This window comes from Myxine glutinosa, chromosome 5 (genome assembly GCF_964187855.1).
Source record: "Myxine glutinosa chromosome 5, kmMyxGlut1.1, whole genome shotgun sequence".
Classification (NCBI taxonomy): domain Eukaryota; kingdom Metazoa; phylum Chordata; class Myxini; order Myxiniformes; family Myxinidae; genus Myxine; species Myxine glutinosa.
Genome location: NC_136265.1, coordinates 98,149,338 through 98,174,297, shown reverse-complemented (window position 1 = coordinate 98,174,297; position 24,960 = coordinate 98,149,338). Strand labels below are relative to the sequence as shown.

Genomic DNA, 24,960 nt, shown 5'->3' with positions numbered 1-24,960 from the left:
GGTGATATTAAAAGTGGTATGGCAATGCATATTACAAGCCAACACTGCATATAAGAGCTAACATTATAAGTAAGACAAACCAATGCTGTCGTTCTCTGAATTTTAATACCTTTTAGAAAGGAGTGTGGGCATATCCAATATTTTTTAAAGGGTGCCGAGAGCAATTCCGGTGTAGGACATCCAGCCGACATATAGTCAAACACACTTAAAACAAATTCTGTACATGATATTGCCATATTTCTATCGTGTACAACTTTAGTTTTATCGACATTTATATTCAATTTCCATTGTAATGATTTAACAAGCTGCAAGTCAGCTTCTGTCTCTGACATAAGGAAAACGTCATCGGCATCTAGTAAGATTGAAACGTTCATTTATTACTACACCCTTGCCCAGAACTCTGATGGATATTGCCTGATCGATTAATATGTTTCATAGCTGGCGACTTAATTAACACTTAATTTTCGACTGCGCCAAGCCGTAATTAAACAGAGAAAAAACTTTTAAAAATACCTGCAGTGTGCACGGTTCGTCTAGTCGAACAGATATGGAAAAGCACAGATAAGACGTCGTATTCACCATAACTTGTTTAATTTCACCAGGAACACGATGAGGCCAACACAGTAAACATTCAGTACAAAACTTGGTTCATACATTCAGTACAGAACATGATTCATACATTCAGACCGTAAGAAAACTCTGCCCGTAATACAACACTCTGACCAGACCAACACTTCATCCCACTACGTTCACTCCTCACAAGTGAAACTCATCACTACTCCGTTCACTCCTCACAAGTGAGACTTATCACTACTCCGTTCACTCCTCACAAGTGAGACTCATCACTACTCTCATATTGTATGTTTTGGGAACGATAGCTGTCACCAGGTTAAATATATAGGGATTGTCCAATGTGCAAAATCTTCCATCACTACAATTTGGCCATAAATCCCGGGGTGGGAAATATTTGAGCAAATATGCCACAAGACGCATGAGCACTGTACAAAGCAAACAATAACTCGTCAAATTTTGGACGTATGGATGACTGCACAACCCGCAAAAAAATTGAGCAGGTCCCCCCCTAAAATTGCTTTTATGATTGCCGATTAGGCTAAAGATTTTAAACCAAAAAAATAACTTGCCTCGGAATAAGTTTTGAATGGACGGACAGACAACTGAAAACAAAAGGGACCATGGGTTTCCCACCCCTATAAAATCAAAATTAATTCCCTCTGAAAAAGTACAGTGACATTGCCCGCAGACTACCCAACCGCAGACCAGGCAATGTCACTGTACCGGGACATTTCATCAATCAATGACAATATGCGGTCCGCTAGGACTACCCGAAAAAAATTGAGCAGGGTTCTTCCCACGGAAATGCATTTTTGGTCAGCTCCTTGAAGATTATAAACAAACACAAATCACTTCCCTTTAAAAGGGTTTTCAACGGACAGACAACCAAAAAAAAACCGAGCAGATAGAATTGCTTTTGAACATCGATCATCAAGTGGCGTGAGCCTACCTGGCAGAGTCTCGAGGAGTCGATTGCTTTCCAGCTCTTTCGTATGACTTTCGCTTCCCAAATTTGTCTTCTGACTTTATCACTTGGAAATCTATACATCTTATATTTCCCAGATTGGTTTGAACAACCAAAAGCAGAACAACCAGTCATTTTGTTTGGCAATAAACAACATTCCCGTACCAAGCTGACGTTCACGCACGGTGAAGTTAGACACAAAATGGCGCCACGAAATCACATGACCAGAAATCTCGGGTCAGCGCATGGCGCAACTCTCTTTATACAGGGACTCTAGTTTTGAGGGAGGTCATGGGGGTTACGAATATGGTGTGAGAAATGGAGAAGGTGAAAGGATTTTGGAGTTTGCTGATGGAGCTGATTTGTTGATTTGTAATACTCAGTTCCAGAAAGAGGATAATAAGCTTGTTACATACACGTGAGGTGGGTCGACGACAACCGTTGACTACCTGATGGACTGATGGTGCGTAGGCGAGATAGGGGGCACCTCCAGGACACAAAGGTGATCCCGGGGGAGGAGGCTGTTTCACAGCACCACTTGGTTGTCTGCGACATAAGGGTGAAATGTGCGAGGAGAGCTCGGCGGGTGAAGTACCAACCGAGAATGAAGGTGTGGAGGTTGAAAGAGGTGACAGTAAGGGAGGCATTAAAAGAGAGGCCGAGTAGGGTAGAGGATGATGTGGTTGAGCTTGAAAGTGGGTGGATGTCAATGAAAGCTAGTCTGTTAGGAGCCTTTGGTGAGGTACGTGGATGGACAAAAGGACCACCGAGGCACTCGGAAACATGGTGGTGGGATGATGAAGTTGGAAAGAGGATTGACGAGAAGAGGAAGAAGTTCAAGGAGTGGCAGAAGGCGAAGGGTACGGGAGCAGAAACAGCCGAGCATGAAAGTTATAAGGCAGCCAAGAAGGCTGCATAGAAAGAGGTAGCAAAGGCGCAGGAGGCATGTAAGAAAATGTTCAGAGAACGCTTGGATTCGCAAGAGGGTCAGTGAGCGGTATTCAGGATTGCAAAGCAGATAGCGAAAGAGAGGTGTGATGTGATGGGGGTGAGTTGCTTGAAGGATGAAGTGGGACAAATCGTTGTGGACCCAGATGGAATTAAAGGAAGATGGAAAAGATATATGGAAATGCTGTTGAATACAGAGAATGAATGGGATGGCAACATCGAGAGTAACCCAGTTTTAGGACCGGCAGAGAAGATAACTGAGAAGGAAGTTGAGGAAGCGATAAAAGCAATGAAGAGTAGAAAAGCGGGAGGGCCGACCGGAGTTGTGGGAGATGTGTCGAAGGCAGCAGGAAGTTGGGGTGTGAAGAGAATGACAGAGATCTGTAATCTGGTGGTGAAAGAAGGCCGCATTCCAGTGGGTTGGGAACTGAGTACCCTCTTCCCTCTACACAAGGGGAAAGGTGACCCTCTGGAGTGTGGCTCGTACCGAGCGATAAAGTTATTGGAGCATGGAATGAAGGTATTGGAAAGGGTGTTGGAGAGGAGGATAAAGAAGAAAGTGAAGATCGACGAAATGCAGTTTGGATTTATGCCAGGAAGAGGAACGACAGCCGCGATTTTCATTGTGAGGCAGTTGCAGGAGAAGTACATGGAGATGAGGAAGACGTTGTTTCTTGGGTTTGTTGATCTGGAGAAAGCATTCGATAGGGTTCCACGCAAAGTATTGACATGGGCATTGAGGAAGTTAGGCATGGAGGATTGGTTGATCAGAGTAGTGATGGCAATGTACAAAAGAGCGCGCACAGCTGTAAGGACGAAGGACGGGAACAGTGGTGAGTTTGAGGTGAAGGTGGGAGTGCATCAGGGGTCAGTACTAAGTCCACTACTATTTGTAGCTGTGATGGAGGTGCTGGCTCAGAACGTAAAGGAGGGTTTACCATGGGAGTTGTTGTATGCAGATGATCTGGTGTTGATTGCGGAAAGTATGGATGGACTGAAGGAAAAGATTAACAAGTGGAAGGAATGTATGGAGACAAAAGGTCTGAAGGTGAATATCAGAAAGACGAAGGTGATGGCAAGTGGTAAAGCATGTGGTGAGGTGGAAAGAACTGGGAAGTGGCCCTGTTCTGTGTGTGGGAAGGGTGTCGGAGTGAACTCCATTCAATGTACAATGTGCGCTGAATGGGTTCATCAAAAATGTAGTGGTCTGAGAGGGTCATTAACCAGTGTGGCAGCCACATTCAAATGTAAGGTGTGCACAGAGGGAGCTGCAGATGGAGGAAATGTTGAGTTGGATCTTGGAGACGGCGTGAAGCTGGAAGGTGTGAAAACATTTTGCTACCTCGGAGACATGCTGAATGGAGAAGGCGGATCAGACTCGGCAACGGTTGCAAGAGCGAGATGTGCATGGAAGAAGTTTCGGGAACTGAGTGGCGTGCTGATGGAGGGGAGTGTCGTTGAAGCTGAAGGGAAAGGTCTATGCTGCATGTGTGAGAAGTGTTATGATTTATGGGAGCGAGACATGGGTAATGAACGTAGAGCAGCAATGAAGGTTGGAAAGGGTGGAAATGCGAATGGTTCGATGGATGTGCGGAGTATCGTTGAGAGAGAGGAAGACAAATGATGAATTGCGAAAGATGATGGGAATAGAGCCTGTGATTGATGCTGTGAAGAGGAACAGGTTGAGATGGTTTGGTCATGTGTTGAGGAAGGATGAAAGTGACTGGTTGAGAAGAGTGATGGAAATGAATGTAGAAGGAAGTAGAGGACGGGGAAGACCGAGAAAGACTTGGCTAAAGATGGTGGAAGAAGAAATGCGGGCAAGGGGGTCAACAAGGAGAGATGCAGAAAATAGGGCAAAATGGAGAAGATTGTAATGGGGACCGCAAGGCTAACCCCCGCTCTGGCAGGGAAAATGGCCTTTAAAATGCATGTTGTGTTGTTGTTGCATAAAACAACTGTAAATATAAAACAACAATTATTATTGTTGTTTGAGGAAAATAGCAATTATTATTGTCAAAAGGTAAAAAAGGTTAATGTTTTAAATGAAACAGGAACCGGACGGCGACGAAGAGGAAGAGGAGAAAAGAAGGCGGAGCGAGTGGAGTCGGACAAGAAGCATAGTTGCTTTGCGGTCTGGAGCAAACGTTGGCGAGCAAGAGTCACGAGTGAACTTTGGGTTTCCCAGGAAAGGGATTCCTGCGACAGAGTGGTTATCGCTGTGACAGATTAACCTGCGGGTCAGGTTTTGCGATCGATTCCGGAGAGAATCATAGTCGGGCCGTTACGTCTCGAGAACGGGCCGTCGGCCATTTTGACTCGCGCAGGACTTGCGCTTCGCTCAAGGTTTCATCTCCCTTCGGCCGTTTTCACCGCATTCAGACGTATCTGGTGTGTGTGTGTGCAACGCGGATTTTGAAGGTAAATCGGAGGTTCGCCGACTGAGCCTTGGAACGTCCATACCAGAGGGTGTGATTTCCCAGTCGCCTGGAGGGCGCCTTTGGATTTCCCAGTCGCCTGGAGGGCACCTTTGCACAGCTTTGGCAGCAGGACCGCACCTGCCAACCCAACGGGATTCTGGTCTCGATTGGACATTGCTCTGTCGATCGCTGGAGCGGATCGACATTGGCTTGAAGCCGGGGATTGGAGACATTGGGGATGTTCTTGTTTCACTCACTTGGAGCACAGTGAGTTATATATTACAAAACTGATGGTATCAACATAGGATATTGATTGTACTTTTGATTCATGTTATTGTTGTACTGTTATTCTTGTGTGATCTTAATACAATATTTGTTTGTGAGTAACAATTGGTGTGGCTTCACCATTGATCTTTGACATACCGAATAACACATTTTTCTGCCGTAACTCCACTCGGGGCTCGGAGGTACACCGTGACCAGGGGGTCGGGGAGGAGCAGGTAACATCATCTTCAGATCTTTTGTCTCCATACATTCCTTCCACATGTTCATCTTTTCCTTCAGCCCATCCATACTTTCCGCAATCAACACCAGATCATCTGCGTACAACAACTCCAATGGTAAACCCTCCTTTACGTTCTGAGCCAGCACCTCCATCACAGCTACAAATAGTAGTTGACTTAGTACCGACCCCTGATGCACTCCCACCTTCACCTCAAACTCACCACTGTTCCCGTCCTTCGTCCTTACAGCTGTGCGCGCTCTTTTGTACATTGCCATCACTACTCTGATCAAACATTCCTCCACTTCTAACTTCCTCAATGCCCATGTCAAAACTTCGCGTGGAACCCGATCGAATGCTTTCTCCAGATCAACAAACCCAAGAAACAACGTCTTCCTCTTCTCCATGTACTTCTCTTGCAACTGCCTCACAATAACGAGCGCGTCTGTCGTTCCTCTTCCTGGCATAAATCCAAACTGCATTTTGTCGATCTTCACCTTCTTCCTTATCCTCCTCTCCAACACCCTTTCCAATACCTTCATTCCATGCTCCAATAACTTTATTGCTCGGTACGAGCCACACTCCAGAGGGTCACCTTTCCCCTTGTATAGAGGGACGAGGGTACTCAGTTCCCAATCCACTGGAATGCGGCCTTCTTTCACCACCAGATTACAGATCTCTGTCATTCTCTTCACATCCCAACTTCCTGCTGCCTTCAACATATCTCCCACAACTCCCGTCGGCCCTCCCGCTTTTCTACTCTTCATTGCTTTTATCGCTTCCTCAACTTCTTTCTCAGTTATCTTCTCTGCCGGTCCTAAAACTGGGTTTCTCTCTATGTTGCCATCCCATTCATTCTCTGTATTCAACAGCATTTCCATATATCTTTTCCATCTTCCTTTAATTCAATCTGGGTCCACAACGATTTGTCCCACTTCATCCTTCAAGCAACTCACCCCCATCACATCACACCTCTCTTTCGCTATCTGCTTTGCAATCCTGAATACCGCTCTCTGACCCTCTTCCGAATCCAAGCGTTCTCCGAACATTTTCCTACATACCTCCTGCGCCTTTGCTGCCTCTTTCTTGGCAGCCTTCTTGGCTGCCTTATAACTTTCATGCTCTGCTTTTTCTTCTCCCGTACCCTTCGCCTTCTGCCACTCCTTGAACTTCTTCCTCTTCTCGTCAATCCTCTTTCCAACTTCATCATCCCCCCACCATGTTTCCGAGTGCCTCGGTGGTCCTTTTGTCCATCCACATACCTCACCAACGGCTCCCAACAGACTATCTTTCATTGACATCCAACCACGTTCAAGCTCAACCACATCAACCTCTACCCTACTCAGCCTCTCTTTTAATGCCTCCCTTACTGTCACCTCTTTCAACCTCCACACCTTCATTCTCAGTTGGTACTTCACCCGCCGAGCTCTCCTCGCACCTTTCATGCCGCAGACAACCAAGTGGTGCTGTGAAACAGCCTCCTCCCCCAGGATCACCTTTGTGTCCCGGAGGTGCCCCCTATCTCGCCTACGCACCATCAGGAAGTCAACGGTTGTCGTCGACCCACCTGACGTGTATGTAACATTGTAACAAGCTTATTATCCCCTTTCTGGAACTGTGTATGACAAATCAACAAATCAGCTCCATCAGCAAACTCCAAAATCCTTTCACCTTCTCCATTTCTCACACCATATCCGTAACCCCCATGAACTCCCTCAAAACTGTCCATACTCCTTCCCACATCTCCATTTAGGTCAACTCCCATCACAACAACTTCCTCATCTGTCACGTTTTCCATCAGCTTCTCTATCGCACACCAGAACTTGTCCTCTTCATCGCTCCGACCAACCTGCGGAGCATATCCCAAGATGACGTTCACCAAGAGCTTTCCAATCATCATTTTCACCATCATCAACCTTTCACTCACTCCAGTCACACTCACCACCCTGTCTACAAACTCCTCAGAAAACAGGACACCAACACCATTCACGCCCTCCGGGCACCCTTGCCACACAAACATGTATTTCTGTCCCTGCCTACCCTTCATCATTCTCACACCACTTCCCTTCCATCTCGTCTCTTGCACACAACATATGTCCACTCTTCTTCTGACCAATACTTCCACCACTTCTCCTGATCTCCCTGTCATTGTCCCTACATTCCATGTCCCAAACCTCAGAAACCGATCTCCACTTCGGGCTGTACCCTGCCCATATGTATTTGAAATTGTCATGGTTCTCTTTTTGAGGCAATGTTTTTATGGCCGGATGCCCTTCCTGACGCCAACCCTCTTAGTCGCCTCTTACGACACGCAGGGATACGGTGTACCTATTCTAACCAGGGGACACACCGGGATAAAGCTTTGTAGTCCATTGTATAATTTAAATAAACATAAATGCAAATTTCGCTAGAGGAAAATGTAAGTACACCCTTGGCTCTTATAGGTGGTATTGCCCCCCTGTGGCAGAAGCAACCTCAAGTAGGCGTTTCTTATAACTGTCTACCAGTCTCTCACATCGACTGGGAGAAATTTTTGCCCACTCCTCCATGCAGAATTCTTTCAGCTGTGCGATGCTTGAGGGGTTTCTTGCTTGCACAGCTCGTTTCAAATCCCCCCCACAACATCTCGATGGGATTTAGATCCGGGCTTTGACTTGGCCATTCCAGAGCCCTCCATTTCTTTCTTTTCAGCCATTCCTTGGTAGATTTACTGGTATGTTTCGGGTCATTGTCATGTTGCAAGGTCCACCTTCGGTTGAACTTCAACTTTCCGACAGATGGCCTCACATTATCCTCAAGCACCCTCTGGTACAATGAATAATTCATCCTGGATTCTGTGATGGTGAGCTGCCCAGGCCCTGATGCAGCAAAGCTGCCCCAAACCATAATATTTCCACCACCATGCTTTACAGTTGGTATCAGGTTCTTGTGGTCAAATGCTGTCTTTGGTTTTCACCAAACATGTCTTCTGTTACTGTGGCCAAATAGCTCTACCTTTGACTCATCTGTCCAGAGCACATTGTTCCAGAAGTGCTGGTCTTTGCCTAGATGTTCATTGGCAAACTTTAGTCTTGCGCTGATGTTCTTTCTGGACAGCAAAGGTTTCCTCCTGGCACACCTCCCATGGAGATCAAATTTGTGCAGCCTCTTTCTAATGGTCGACTAGTGCACTTTGACATAAACAGTGGCAAGAGCTACCTGCGGGTCCCATGATGACATTCTGGGGTTTTTCGCGACCTCTTTCAGCATCTTGCCGTCTGCTCTCGGGCTGAACTTCCTGGGGCGGCTTTGCCTGAACAAGTTGACAGTTGTTTGGAATCTTCTCCACTTGTAGATGATCTTCCGGACAGTCGAATGATTGATTTCAAATTGTTTGGAGATCTTTTTAAATCCCTTCCCAGACTCATAGGCATCTATACCCTTCTTTCTGAAGGCCTCAGAGAGCTCTTTTGATCTAGGCATGGTGACGCCGCACACTTCAACAACAAAGAGCAAACCAAACTAAATGTTTGAGGTTTAAATAAGACAGGTTCCTCCACGATCCTCTCTGATGATGTTCGAATCATTTGCACCTGAGCTGGTGCACCCGATTCTAATTTTAGGTATTTGAAGTCGTGATAAATGTAGGGGTGTACTTTCTTTTTCCACATGTGAAATTTGCATTTATGTTTATTTAAATTATACAATGGACTACAAAATGTAAATGTTTCATGATATTTGTTATATTATATCACGTTTATCTATCAATATTGTTGAAATGAAGATCAAATAGCTGTATGTTGAAATATGTTGAAAAAGTCAAAACTTTACATGGGGTGTACTTACTTTTTCACGTGACTGTATGTCATCATGAAGCTGCTCAAATATAAATCCATAATTAATTGCCAACAAATCATCAAAAAACCTGAAGATGTTTCCGCATCTTTGTGCAGTTGTTAATTTATTCCTGCACATGTTCTGGACCCAATCAAAGTCGTACATGTGCAGAAACAAATTTGCAAAGAAAGGGGCCGGATCTGAACCCATGGGTATGCCCACTGTCTGCTGGAGTATCTTGGGATCTGAACCCATGGGTATGCCCACTGTCTGCCGGAGTATCTTGGGATCTGAACCCATGGGTATGCCCACTGTCTGCTGGAGTATCTTGTTGCCAAATGTAAAGAAACTGTTGTTTAGCAGAAATCTAATACTTTCTTGGAGTTTACTTTTTGAAAAACTGCATGAACATTGATTATCCTTGACAGACCAGTGTGCTCTATTTTGAAACACATTAATGTATACTTTATTACCTCCTGCTAATGCTTTATCTATTGCTCTGTCCAATGCGGTTACCAGCTCGTCATGTGGAATGTTTGTGTACAATGTGGAAAAATCAAAAGTTGAAAGGCATTTTCCCTTACCCTTGTCGTTAATGTTATGGATACTGTCGATTACCGGTTTGGAATTGTAATGATCCAGAATTTCTTCATACCAGAATAAAACTTCACTTTTTCATGGTAGTTTTTTAAGCATTTATAGATGAGTTTCATTGCCGCTGTAATACTGCCCGACAAAGGTTTCACACTACATTCTCTACTTGCGATGATGAACCTCATCTTACAAGGGAGTTTGTGCATTTTTGGGATCCAGTAAATGAATGGTAATTTACAGTGTTTATCCGGAACTAACAGTCTTCTCACCGTTGAGTGATTTGTATGGTGTTGTATCAAGTCTGTTTTGTTATCGTTACTTATTTTGTAGGTCTTTGAAATTCCCGTGTCTAGGCCCAATTCTTCCAAAAGTGTTTGAATATAGAATGTTTTACATACAAATGCAATATTATTATTTGCTTTGTCAATTGGAACAATAACATATTGTGTTTGAAGCTGCCTTAAGCAATCACGTGCCTCTGGATTGTTTAAAATTGCCTTCGGATTATCGATTCGAACTTTTCTTTTCAAATCAACAACTCTCCTTTTCACATGTTTCTCTACCTCCTCCAACCACAAAGCCATTTGTGTGTTTGGTACCTGTTTATCAATTTGTTCTCTCATCCATTCACCCAGTCCCATCATTGTAAGTTCCATTGCTTTATTCCAGTTTATTCTTATATTTTCTCTATAATTTGGTCCTTTTGTAAGTAATGCACGTAATTTTTATCTTTCACTATTCTGAGATCACCTGTGATGACGTGTTTATGATGTGGATCTTTGAATGCGGAATGTTCACAATTACAATGATGTGTGTTATTTAACCATTCCTCTAAGTCTACAGATTGTACAGTGTCCTTGGAGTTGAAGATCTTTCCCCGAATTGAATTTCATAAAGTGTACACAACTCTTGGTCGCTCTCTCTGTTGTATTGTTTCTGGAAGTTTACTTCACACTTCCTTTTGTTGAAGTATTTTCTCGATATTTATCATTTCCACCCCTTTGTTATCAAACATAATTTTGATGATATCATTGTCTTTTCTGCGATTCACTTTTTTAGGTTTCTCTTTGTACATTTTATGATCAATCATGTCCAGAATTGCTTCCACGTGTTGGATTGGGAGTTCCTCTTGATCGTCCTCTTCCATTAATCCCCACACCCACACACACACATCCCCCCTTCCCCCACACACACACACACATCCCCAGACCCCTCCCCCCCCCCACACACACCCCTCACCCCTCACCCCAAACACACACACACACACACACACACACACACACACACACACACACACACACACACACACACATACACATATATCCCCACACACACACACACACACACATATATCCCCACACACACATATCCCCACACACACACACATATCCCCACACACACACACATATCCCCACACACACACACATATCCCCACACACACACACACATATCCCCACACACACACACATATCCCCACACACACACACATATCCCCACACACACACACATATCCCCACACACACACACATATCCCCACACACACACACACATATTCCCACACACACACACACACATATCCCCACACACACACACACATATCCCCACACACACACACATATCCCCACACACACACACATATCCCCACACACACACACATATCCCCACACACACACACACATATCCCCACACACACACACATATCCCCACACACACACACATATCCCCACACACACACACATATCCCCACACACACACACATATCCCCACACACACACACATATCCCCACACACACACACATATCCCCACACACACACACATATCCCCACACACACACACATATCCCCACACACACACACATATCCCCACACACACACACATATCCCCACACACACACACATATCCCCACACACACACACATATCCCCACACACACACACATATCCCCACACACACACACATATCCCCACACACACACACATATCCCCACACACACACACATATCCCCACACACACACACATATCCCCACACACACACACATATCCCCACACACACACACATATCCCCACACACACACACATATCCCCACACACACACACATATCCCCACACACACACACATATCCCCACACACACACACATATCCCCACACACACACACACATATCCCCACACACACACACATATCCCCACACACACACACATATCCCCACACACACACATATCCCCACACACACACATATCCCCACACACACACACATATCCCCCCACACACACACATATCCCCCCACACACACACATATCCCCCCACACACACACATATCCCCCCACACACACACATATCCCCCCACACACACACACATATCCCCACACACACCCACATATCCCCACACACACCCACATATCCCCACACACACCCACATATCCCCACACACACCCACATATCCCCACACACACCCACATATCCCCACACACACCCACATATCCCCACACACACCCACATATCCCCACACACACCCACATATCCCCACACACACCCACATATCCCCACACACACCCACATATCCCCACACACACCCACATATCCCCACACACACCCACATATCCCCACACACACCCACATATCCCCACACACACCCACATATCCCCACACACACCCACATATCCCCACACACACACATATCCCCACACACACACATATCCCCACACACACACATATCCCCACACACACACAAATCCCCACACACACACACACACACACATATATACACACACACACACACATATATACACACACATACACACACACACACACATATATACACACACATACACACACACACACACACACACACACACACACACACACACACACACACACACACACACACACACACACACACACACACACACACACACACACACACACACACACACAACAACCCCGCTTTCACATTATTATTTTTTCTCCATCAATATATCACAAGATGATGCTCAAAAAATTTCATCCTGATCGGATAAAGTTTTGCACTTGTCGTATCATGATGTCATAATGGAGGCACATATGACATATTCACAAGGCTTATTCTCCCTGGATCGTTCTTTGCAACGAGATATGTCTCAATCTTTTCTACTCAGCGCTTTTGGAGATAGTGAGATGTAAAATTTTTAGGTTTTCCAAAGTTGGTGGCCGTACCATGTGACCGGTGACGTTATAATTACCCTCAAAAGATTCTTCATGCCAAGGTGCACCTGTGGTGAAAATTTCATGTCAATCCGTGCAATGATTGCAGAAAAAGCGATTTTTAAAAGAAAATAAACCTGAAATTGCAGAGCCACAATTATTTATTTTGTCTGAGAAGCCAATGCGAGGTTTCTTCTTCCTCAGCTTGTCACAACTCTGTCAAATGCGATAGAGTTAAAAAAGTCAGAATTTGACCAAATCTGTTTTGTTCGTTTGTTAATATACCTCAGCTATTGACAAATCTTAAATTATAATTTTATTTGATGTTAAAATGACCGCGAGAGGTCGTGTCCAACGATGCCTTCAGTCTGTACATGTGATAAATAATTAAATCTGCACATTCGAAGCCTCTTCTTCTTCACGCAATAACAACTTCTCGCTTCCAGACCGTACATCCAATCATCTTGAAATTTTGCACACTTGTTTCATTTCATGACTTCTCCTGTAGTATTAAGTTTCACGTCGATCAACAATAGTCCGGCAGCTAAGCTAAATATAGCATAACAATTGTGCATTTTGTGAGGAAAGCACCAAATTTGGCACACTAGTAGACTATCATATTATGAAAAGATCTGGATATTGGGCCATCTCAGATTCAGAGATTTGATTTTTGCAAGATTTGCAGATTTTGCAGATTTGCAAGCTGAGATTGCAACGCCAAGGACGGCCGACTCCTTCCTGCAAGCTGCCCACGTCACCCGCACAAGAAGAGCTCATCAAATCACTGCAGCGGCACTGCACATCCTGCAACACCGTGCGTATGAACGCCACTGTATGACATGCTGATGATGCAAAAGACCTGCCTGAGTTCGAAGACTGGTGTCACCAGAGAGGAGAAGACATTCCCAACTTTCAGTACTGGGCAACTGTACTGGAACTAGAGATGTTGGTACTGGTCTACGTGCGTTCTCTGCGGCAGGCTTCATTCATGATGTACCTTGATGCCCTGACGGAACTGGTCCCATGGTTCCATGCCTTAGACCACACACACTATGCCAGGTGGGTCCCTGTTCACCTAAGGGACATGGTTGCACTCCCAATGAAGCACCCAGATGTAGCCAGAGAATTCAGGGCTGGCAACTTCACTGTGCAGAAGACGAAGAAGGTGTTCTCTTCGATCCCAATCGAATCGAAATCTTGCAAAAATCAAATCTCTGAATCTGAGATGGCCCAATATCCAGATCTTTTCATAATATGATAGTCTACTTGTGTGCCAAATTTGGTGCTTTCCTCACAAAATGCACAATTGTTATGCTAAGTTGCCCCACTAAAAAGCGATGCAGGAGATATCCATTTTTTTTTTTTCGTTTAATGAACTATATCTGCCAAACCACATGACCTATCGCAAATTCCAAAAGGACATTTTAGTGGACTGACATGCTGAACAGATCTGTGAAGTTTCCCCTCGATTGGATCAAAAATGAGGGAGGAGCTAGGTTTTAAATGTTCATGCTTAAGAACGTGTTTTCCCGGTGTAGTTTCCCGGTGCGTACCCTGGTTAGAATAGGTACACAGTATCCCTGCGTGTCATAAGAGGCGACAAAGAAGGTTGGCATCAGGAAGGGCATCCGGCCATAAAAATATTGCCTCAAAAAAGAGAACCATGACAATTACAACTTCATATGGGCAGCTCGGCGGGTGAAGTACCAACTGAGAATGAAGGTGTGGAGGTTGAAAGAGGTGACAGTAAGGGAGGCATTAAAAGAGAGGCTGAGTAGGGTAGAGGATGAAGTGGTTGAGTTTGAAAGTGGTTGGATCTCAATGAAAGCTAGTCTGTTGGGAGCCGTTGGTGAGGTATGTGGATGGACAAAAGGACCACCGAGGCACTCGGAAACATGATGGTGGGATGATGAAGTTGGAAAGAGGATTGACGAGAAGAGGAAGAAGTTCAAGGAGTGGCAGAAGGCGAAGGGTATGGGCGCAGAAACAGCAGAGCATGAAAGTTATAAGGCAGCCAAGAAGGCTGCAAAGAAAGAGGTAGCAAAGGTGCAGGAGGCATGTAGGAAAATGTTCGGAGAACGCTTAGATTCGGAAGAGGGTCAGAGAGCAGTATTCAGGATTGCAAAGCAGATAGCGAAGGAGAGGTGTGATGTGATGGGGGTGAGTTGCTTGAAGGATGAAGTGGGACAAATCGTTGTGGACCCAGATGGAATTAAAGGAAGATGGAAAAGATATATGGAAATGCTGTTGAATGCAGAGAATGAATGGGATGGCAACATAGAGAGTACCCCAGTTTTAGGACCGGCAGAGAAGATAACTGAGAAGGAAGTTGAGGAAGCGATAAAAGCAATGAAGAGTAGAAAAGCGGGAGGGCCGACGGGAGTTGTGGGAGATATGTTGAAGGCAGCAGGAAGTTGGGGTGTGAAGAGAATGACAGAGATCTGTAATCTGGCGGTGAAAGGAGGCCGCATTCCAGTGGATTGGGAACTGAGTACCCTCGTCCCTCTATACAAGGGGAAAGGTGACCCTCTAGAGTGTGGCTCGTACCGAGCGGTAAAGTTATTGGAGCATGGAATGAAGGTATTGGAAAGGGTGTTGGAGAGGAGGATAAGGAAGAAGGTGAAGATCGACGAAATGCAGCTTGGATTTATGCCAGGAAGAGGAACGACAGACGCGCTCTTTATTGTGAGGCAGTTGCAGAAGTACATGGAGAAGAGGAAGAAGTTGTTTCTTGGGTTTGTTGATCTGGAGAAAGCATTCGATGGCGTTCCACGCGAAGTATTGACATGGGCATTGAGGAAGTTAGAAGTAGAGGAATGGTTGAACAGAGTAGTGATGGCAATGTACAAAAGTGCGCGCGCAGCTGTAAGGACGAAGGACGGGAACAGTGGTGAGTTTGAGGTGAAGGTGGGAGTGCATCAGGGGTCGGTACTAAGTCCACTACTATTTGTAGCTGTGATGGAGGTGCTGGCTCAGAACGTAAAGGAGGGTTTACCGTGGGAGTTGTTGTATGCAGATGATCTGGTGTTGATTGCGGAAAGTATGGATGGACTGAAGGAAAAGATGAACAAGTGGAAGGAATGTCTGGAGACAAAAGGTCTGAAGGTGAATTTCGGAAAGACGAAGGTGATGGCAAGTGGTAAAGCATGTGGTGAGGTGGAAAGAACTGGGAAGTGGCCATGTTCTGTGTGCAGGAAGGGTGTCGGAGTGAACTCCATTCAATGTACAATGAACGCTGAGTGGGTTCATCAAAAATGTAGTGGTCTGAGAGTAGGGCTGTCAACCGAGCCGAGACCGGGACGAAATCCCGGCGGTTTCGGCTTTCGAGACGGTCTCGGGACGGTCCCGAGATAAATTGACTGACGCAATTTATCGGTAAAAAAAATCCCGGTTAAAATTCCAACTTCTTGCAGATATTTTCCATAATAGAGGCATTTATTGAGCCTTGCTTTCATTACTCTGCTTCTGCACAAGCATCATTTTTCGCAAGTGCAGCTGAACTGACAAACGATGATAGATAAAGTAAACTCACTGTTCCAGGATTTTCCCCTTGTCAACAAACAATGCACTGCAAACGAATCCGAATTCCGAATCCGGATCTTCACCAACATCTAATCATGTCGTCCTTGTCACACACGCTGCATCTCCACAAAATTTCGTCCGAATCCGTCCACAACTTTTTGAGATATTGCGTTCACAAACAAACGGACAAACACACAGGAGTGAAAACATAATCTCCATCCATCTTTGGTGGCGGAAGTAACAAAATCAGGATTAAAGGTCACAATGAAAATCCGCTGCATCGCGGCTTTATTTAAACCGTTGAATCCTTCCGCTGTATCACTCCGCCTCGCTCCGCTTTACGCTGCGGTCACGTGTCCGTCCTTGGAGACGAGTTACAGGATGTGGTTGCTATGGTCTTTTGCACATTAATATCGAGGGACTCGCTCGAGGCTCCGTGATTGGAGGGACGATATTTATTTAGATTAAAAACACGTTTATAACGGATTATTCTACACACAATGTATTAATACAAGTACAATACATTATGTAGTTTTATGAAATGAGTTTTTGATGAACGTTTATGTTTAATTGCAACGCTAAATCTATAAATTGTAAGAATCCCTCGGGGTTTGGTTTGACGGTTTGAATGTGAAAGTATTTTGGTTATCTTATCTCCACTTAAGGCCTGATAAGTTGATTACGTTTACTTTAGTCACAGAGTCAAAATAGAGGGGGGGGGGGGGGGGAGGGGGGTGATCACTACACCGCCTGCTTTATAATTTACTAGCAGAAGTACCCGGCATTGCCTGGCGGGGGAGGGGAGGGGAACGGGGGGGGGGGGGGGGGGAGCGAGCCCCTTGGTGATCACAACTCACAAAATGATAATGAAACTCCAACCTGGACTCGAATATGCCTGGCCAGAAACATTTTCTCCCTCTCTCTGACATTCCGAGCAAGAAATTACACGACAATACAAACTGTAATGAGATAACCCGGTCCCATCGGTGGCCGATCATCTGCATGTAGGCGGTGTATTTTATTTCATCCCGGTAAATGGAAGCTAAGTCGGAATTTAAGTACTCAACATCAGAAATGAATTTTTTTCATTGTTGTTTATATATTGTAATTGAAATTCCATTATTTTTGAAGCCTTATTATTTATTTATTTATTTTTAATTTTTTTTTTAATTTTTTTTAATTTTTTACTTTGCCGGGAACCGAGCCGAGCCGAGATCCCGTTATGAAAATTGAAAATTTATCGAGACGGTTCCGAGACGGGATTTTGAATCTAGCTAACAGCACTATCTGAGAGGGTCATTAACCAGTGTGGCAGCGACATTCAAATGTAAGGTGTGCACAGAGGGAGCTGCAGATGGAGGAAATGTTGAGTTGGATCTTGGAGACGGCGTGAAGCTGGAAGGTGTGAAAACATTTTGCTACCTCGGAGACATGCTGAATGGAAAAGGTGGATCAGACTCGGCAACGGTTGCAAGAGTGAGATGTGCATGGAAGAAGTTTCAGGAACTGAGTGGCGTGCTGATGAGGAGGGGAGTGTCGTTGAAGCTGAAGGGAAAGGTCTATGCTGCATGTGTGAGAAGTGTTATGATTTATGGGAGCGAGACATGGGTCATGAATGTAGAGCAGCAACGAAGGCTGGAAAGGGTGGAAATGCGAATGGTTCAGTGGATGTGCGGAGTATCATTGAGAGAGAGAGGAAGACAAATGATGAATTGCGAACGATGAGGGGAATAGAGCCTGTGATTGATGCTGTGAAGAGGAACAGGTTGAGATGGTTTGGTCATGTGTTGAGGAAGGATGAAATTGACTGGTTGAGAAGAGTGATGGAAATGAATGTGGAAGGAAGTAGAGGACGGGGAAGATCGAGAAAGACTTGGCTAAAGATGGTGGAAGAAGAAATGCGGGCAAGGGGGTTAACAAGGAGAGATGCAGAAAATAGGGCAAAATGGAGAAGATTGTCATGGGGACCGCAAGGCTAACCCCCACTCTAGCAGGGAAAATGGCCTTAAAACGCATGTTGTTGTTGTTGTTGTTGTTGTTGTTGTTGTATACAATGGACTACAAAATGTAAATGTTTCATGATATTTTTTTATATTATATCACCTTTATCTATCGATATATTTGAAATGAAGATCAAATAGCTGCATGTTGAAATATGTTGAAAAAGTCAAAACTTAACATGGGGTGTACCTACTTTTTCACGTGACTGTATATCCAAAAGAACTTGAATTAAAAAAGGAAAACCAAACTTCCACTTCAGTTTCCTTTTTAGAATTACAAATTGAAATCCATAATAATAAATTTCACACCAAATTATTTGATAAACGAGATGCTTTTCCATTCCATATTGTCCGAATGCCTTTCTGAGACAGCAACATTCCCGAAAAGCTATTTTATGGTACAGTTGCAGGTGAAATAATTTGGACTGTGAGAGCAACCACACACAGCTCTGAACTGGTCAATAAATTACAACAACTAGTCAGACGTATGCCAGCACAGGGGGCTTCAGTTGGTAGATTAAAACAAGTTTTCTTTCATATCACAAAAAGGTACCAAATCGAATTCGTAAAATACAATACGAATATTAAAAATATTATTCATGAGATTTTAATGTAAATACAGTACAATATAATCATTAAATATCCTACAAATCAATGTTGCAAGGAATCAGTGGTTGCGAGGACACGGCAGCATGCAAAAAACCGTTATAGGTGACAGTTTGAACATTCGAAGTACAGTTTGATTGAGAGGTCGGTGGTGTGGTCGTGCTAGTTAGTAGATTGATGTATTTAAGGTAAGATGTGCATGATTTAATGATATTGTTGCGGTTCTGAGAACCCACACTCTTGTAAATATCACATCATTCAAGGTTAAAGGTTGCACCCCATAGACAGGCCACAAGCAACATGTAGGTCACCATAGGACTTCAGTTATTTCATTAGTATGTGTATAGATAAGGCCATGTTTCCAATAGTTGATTCTGCGTTGTGTCAATCAAATGAGGAGTCGGCCCCATTCCGTCCATTTTGACAGCCTCCCATTTTGACAGTCCGTGCGTGCGTGCATGCGTGCGTGCGTGCGTGCGGGCGTGCGTAAGAGAAGGACCGCATTCGAATTTGGTGTGTGGGTGCAACCCACGTCAAAATCCAAGATGGCCACCACCATGTATGTCTGATGCCATGTATGTCTGAACCTTGTGAGATGAATATCTTGAAAAATAAGCGAAGTACCAACTTCTAATCTGGTGTGTGGGTGTATCTCGGCATCAGGAAGAACGCTATTGAAAATTGGGTCGCCACGTCAAAATCCAAGATGGCCGCCGCCTTTTATGTCTGAACCTTGTGAGATGAATATCTTGAAAAATAAGTGAAGTTCCAACTTCTAATTTGGTGTGTGGGTGTATCTCGGCATAAGGACGAAGGCTGTTTTAAATTGGGTCGCCACGTCAAAATCCAAGATGGCCGCCACCATATATATGTCTGAACCTTGTGAGTGAAATATCTTGAAAAATAAGCGAAGTACCAACTTCTAATCTGGTGTGTGGGTGTATCTATGCACAAGGAAGAACGCTGTTTAAAATTGGGTCGCCACGTCAAAATCCAAGATGGTCGCCGCCATGTATGTCTGAACCTTGTGACCGAAATATCATATCATAGCATGTTTTCTGCGTCTTCCACTTTGTCAACTCACATCACTTCACCGACGGGGGACCTAGGCGTAACGCTTGTTATTATTGAAATGTGTTTTGTGCCTTTTTCATGGATGGTGCTTTTATGGTGCTTGTTGGTGCATTTTTCTTATGATGGTGCATTCATTGAATGGGTACATATGGTATGGTGTATCGGTGCAGTGCATGGCAATGGCATTTTCCCCTTCTCAAAACATCTTCTCTTTTCCCACAAAAGACAGGTCCTGGGTGACAGTGTAAATAATTCGTGTATTGTAAATAATGCTCCCCACCGGTTAAATGTTTAGTTTGAGAATAATTCCGTAATTCGGTTAATTGTGGGTGCGAGTCGGTTAGATAGGATGCAACGCAGCAGGTGGGACATATCTGGTGTTAAAACTGTCGCACTCAGGGTGAGGTTAAAAGTAGAGAGTAACCACACCTAAGTGTCAAACGAAGTTAAAAGATAGCCCTTTTGTTTCGGCTCGGGCCAAGCCTGGAAAAGGGGATGGGGGGGGGGGGGGGGTGCAGTGTTGCGGTTTTAGAACCCACACTTGTATATAAACTCTTGTAAATATCCCATTATTAAAAGGTTAAAGGTTGCACCCCTAGTTAGTCCACAAGCAACACGTAGGCGGCCACCATAGAATCTCAGTTATTTCATTATTATGTGTTTTAGATAAGGCTGTGTTTCCAATAGTTGAATATGCATTGCGTCGATCAAATAAGAGGAGGTCCCCATTACGTCCATTTTGCGACCTCCCTCTCCAAACGACGCCATTACGAACCCCTACAGTCGGTGCCTTTACGTTCGCTCAAGCGCCGCCATAAGCCATGCGGTCAGGCCCAAGGAAAAAGGGGGCAGAACGCCAAGAAGAAGGTGTGGCATGTCAACCAGCCGTCAAAGGCGTGGCCGGTAAGCCCTCACCAGCCAACCAGGGCTGATGTAACATCACCGACAGGCGTGGCTTTGAGGCCCACATAGTGATCGCGTGGCGCATTATATAAGCGCGAACGCAAAGCCCTTTGACGGACTTGGTCGGGAGAGTGCATGCAAAGGGACTACTTGTCGGGAGCGCTGGTTGCTTCAAAAGACTGATACGGAGCGCACATTTGGGGGAGGACTCACTCGCTGGTGCTGATAAGAGAACTTGGGAGAGGTGGCGTGGAGCACGAGCGTGCACAAATTACGTACGCTGAAGGACACCAGCTTCCCCCCCCCCCTCCCCCCCCCCCCCCCGCTATATGTAAGGTCCGGTCGTGTTCCAAGATACGCAGAGCTGCCTGCCGGGTTTCGCCCGCTGGACTGTAACCTCACCTGGAGCCTGGATCTCATCACCGGACCCTCGACCTGACCACCTACCAGCTACAATCCCCATGTGAGTGTGTATGTTTGTCTGGGGTCCTCAGTTAAGACTGCAATAAGACTGCCCTGTGTCCTGCTTCTTCCTCTTCCTCTCTTGTATATCCTTTCGTTTCCTCTTCTCTTGTATATTTGTTAATAAACCCATCTTTGTTCTTCCTACCTTCTGGTTTCCTCTCCATCCGATCGCATCCGTCCTTTCTTCCATTGGGTAAACGTGACACGATCGAAACCGCTCAGAATCGGGTTTAGTCTCATTGTTAACAGCTCGGATCGCGGATTGCTAACCACTCGGCATTTTCCATCACATCCGTGGTTCAAGTGGGAGTTATTCCCTCGTTTCCGGCTGGCGTTAGTACTTAGGTAGCAGCAAAGCCCTAGGCCTGGAAAACCCTACCTAACGCCGGGCCGGGAAGGACGGTATAACTTCCAGGACTCGGGACGGCCAGCTAAAAAGACAAGGGGATTAACCCCCCCCCCCCTTGATAAGGGGAGCGACGACCCCCGAGATCCGTAACAATATATATATATATATATATAGAAGATTAAAAACACCTCACAGCCTCAAAACACTAAATTAAAAAGACTTCACAGCCACGATACCCTTCAGTTTCATCGTATACCCTTCAGGGTAACAAACGGAGTCGCGTGCAACCAACGAGCCATCAACGAGATGGTATCTCGAGAGAATCTCAAAGACACCTTTGTTGGATGAGGTCACAGTATGTGAACGAACACAGAACGAGCACGACAATAACTTGAAACGATTCATGGAAGTAGCTCACAAGTACAAACTCAATCAATGCTGACAAATGCACGTTCTCAGCTAAAACTATCAATCTCTTGGGATATACCATTTCAGATAGCTCGATTCGCGATGACAGGTCCTGTTTGCAACTGCCATTAGAAATGCCACCTTCTCCTGATGAAGCCGCGCCAAGACGAACCCTGGGGCTGTTCGCTCATTGTTCCAAATGGATCCCGAAGTATTCCGAGAAAATTCGTCCTCTCGTTGAACGCAAATATTTTCCGGTCTTCAGCTGCCAAAATGGCTTTTCACAATTTGATTAAGGATATTGCTCAAGCGGTGGCAATATCAATTGATAACAGTGTGCCCTTCGTTGTTGAGACTGATGCCTCAGAGTACGCAATCGCGGCTACCTTGAATCAGTCGGGCCGACCCGTGGCCTTCTTCTCCAGAACGTTATCACACAGTGAGAGGTGCCACTCGTCTGTTGAGAAAGAGGCCAAGGCCATCGTGGAGGCCTTGCGTTAGTGGAACCACTTTCTCCTCGGGAAACATTTGCATTTGATCACAGACCAGCGATCTGTGGCTTTTATGTTCGAGGATCAACATTCCAAGAAAATAAAGAATGGAAAAAACAAATTAAAAAATAAAAAATAAAATAAAATCGCGAAGCGGCACAATGAGCTTGCGGAATTTGGCTACGACATCGTATATTGCCCTGGCAAGGACAATGTAGCTGATGATGCATTTTCTCATGCTTTCTGTGGAACCGTGGGATCCGAGAGGGGATTGCAGGAGCTGCATGACTCGCTTTGTCATCCGGGAATCACTCGCATGGCGCATTTTGTTTGATGTCGAAATCTTCCCGATTCGGTTGAGGAAAGGGGAGGGGAGGGGAATAGGGGGGAGGGGGGAAAGGGGAGGGGAGGGGGAGGGGAAAGGGGGGTGAGGAGGGAAAGGGGGAGGGGGGAAGGGGAAGGGAGGGGGAGAGGGGAGGAAAGGGGTGAGGGGGGAAGGTGAGGGGAGGGGGGAAGGGGAGCAAAGGGGGAGAAGGGGAGGGGAGGGGGGAGGCAGGAGAGGAAAGGGTTCATATATATGATGGTGGGTGAATGTGGCATTCATCACGTTTTTGAGTCGCCTGTGATGCAGATCAGGAAGAAGAAGAAGCCGTACTACCAACTTCGTTCACTTCCGGATTTGTTTGATTTTTTTGTATTCAAATGTCTGGTGATTTTTTTGTATTTATTTATGCGACTGTGTACTTGTATATAACTGTCATTAATTTAAAAAGGAGTAGGCACGATCAAGCGTTTTTGTTTTTTTAACTCCAAAAAAACTATTTTTTTCTTTTGTCAGATTTTTTGTTGTTTTTTTGCCAAAAACACTCCCAGGCACTCACTGATGAACCTCTGAAAGTTTGATGAAGATCCGTTCAGCCATCTATGAGAAAAATGGCAACACAGATAGACACAGACAGACATCGCTCTTATACAGTAGATTCGTGTTTCGATTGACTGATTTGCCACCAGTAGAAATGACATTTTCCAGCAGGGAAGATTGTGGCGATTGGGAAGAAGAAGAGCAATTGAAGGTATCGACCGCCAGGGACTTGCGGCTATTTAAGTTCTTTCTGCGCGGATGTTCGTGCGAGACTTGTCCTGCTGTGAGCTGAAGCCAGACAATGGTTCATGCTGGTAAGATCGCGATAGTACTCTGCGAGATGGCTTGATTGTATTACCTCGCTTAATATACATAATCTGTTTGTGTGAATATACTCTTGTTGTATTTGTATTCCTTTCTTAGACCCTGCTCGATTCAAGTTTAATAAAGCCTGATATTGATCAAAAGGCTTTTCCATCATTCATTACATTGATAACGATGACGTCATTGGTGCCGTAATTATGACATCATAATTCGACAGGGGTAACGCTCAGTCTGATCAGTTTTAAATTTATTGAGCATGATCTATGCAACAATTCGATGAGAGAATATAAATTTATGATGTCATTGCTCACGTGGTTTGGCAGCCATATTGGATCCAAGAAGAAAAGAAAAAAAACCTGAAAAAAACAGAACAGTTGCCTCGCAACAAGTTGGCTGCGCAGGGTTAGTATTTTATGAATACCATCTAGTTTTTTAAAAGCAATTAAATAATGACGTCATGTTTTTTTTTTCTTCACACCAGAGTTCATCATCAAACTGTTCAAATCAAAATGTATTGACATTGACAGAAACCTTCATGGGGATGGTTCTTGAGGAAAGGAGCTTCGGCATCAATGGGTTCGGGTCGGTCCAAGTGAACATCAATGTCGTGCTCAGTTTTCACTTCCACAAATAATGCTGAAAAAAGTAAGATTTATTAAATGCAGGCACTTTTGTGTCACATGCAGAGCTGTTGCAAAAAAGATAAATATTGCATCAAAATCATTAAAAGCATGACAAAAAAATTAAAATAATCAAAATCTCCATCAAAACATTGAAATCTTCCTTGAAGAGAGAGAATAAAAAATTTCCATCATGCATAACAACACCATAATGTGTTGTCTTTGTTCCAAGTATGAACAAAATCGGTCCATACATCTCCGAGATATGGTTGTGGACGGACGGACGAGACCCAATCCATAAACCCCCGTATTGGACAAAGTCCATTGGGGTCTATAATA

General features: G+C 44.7%; 1 protein-coding gene across 1 annotated transcript in view; it reads right to left on the bottom strand.

Annotated features, from left to right (window-relative positions):
- The window catches only part of LOC137410976 (uncharacterized), a 405,982-nt gene that overhangs the window by 47,991 nt on the left and 333,031 nt on the right, over positions 1 to 24,960 (bottom strand). Inside the window, exon 15 of the mRNA XM_078778383.1 lies at positions 24,533 to 24,637. Coding sequence (XP_078634509.1) covers positions 24,533 to 24,637 — 105 coding nt within the window. The remainder of the gene's footprint in view (positions 1 to 24,532; positions 24,638 to 24,960) is intronic.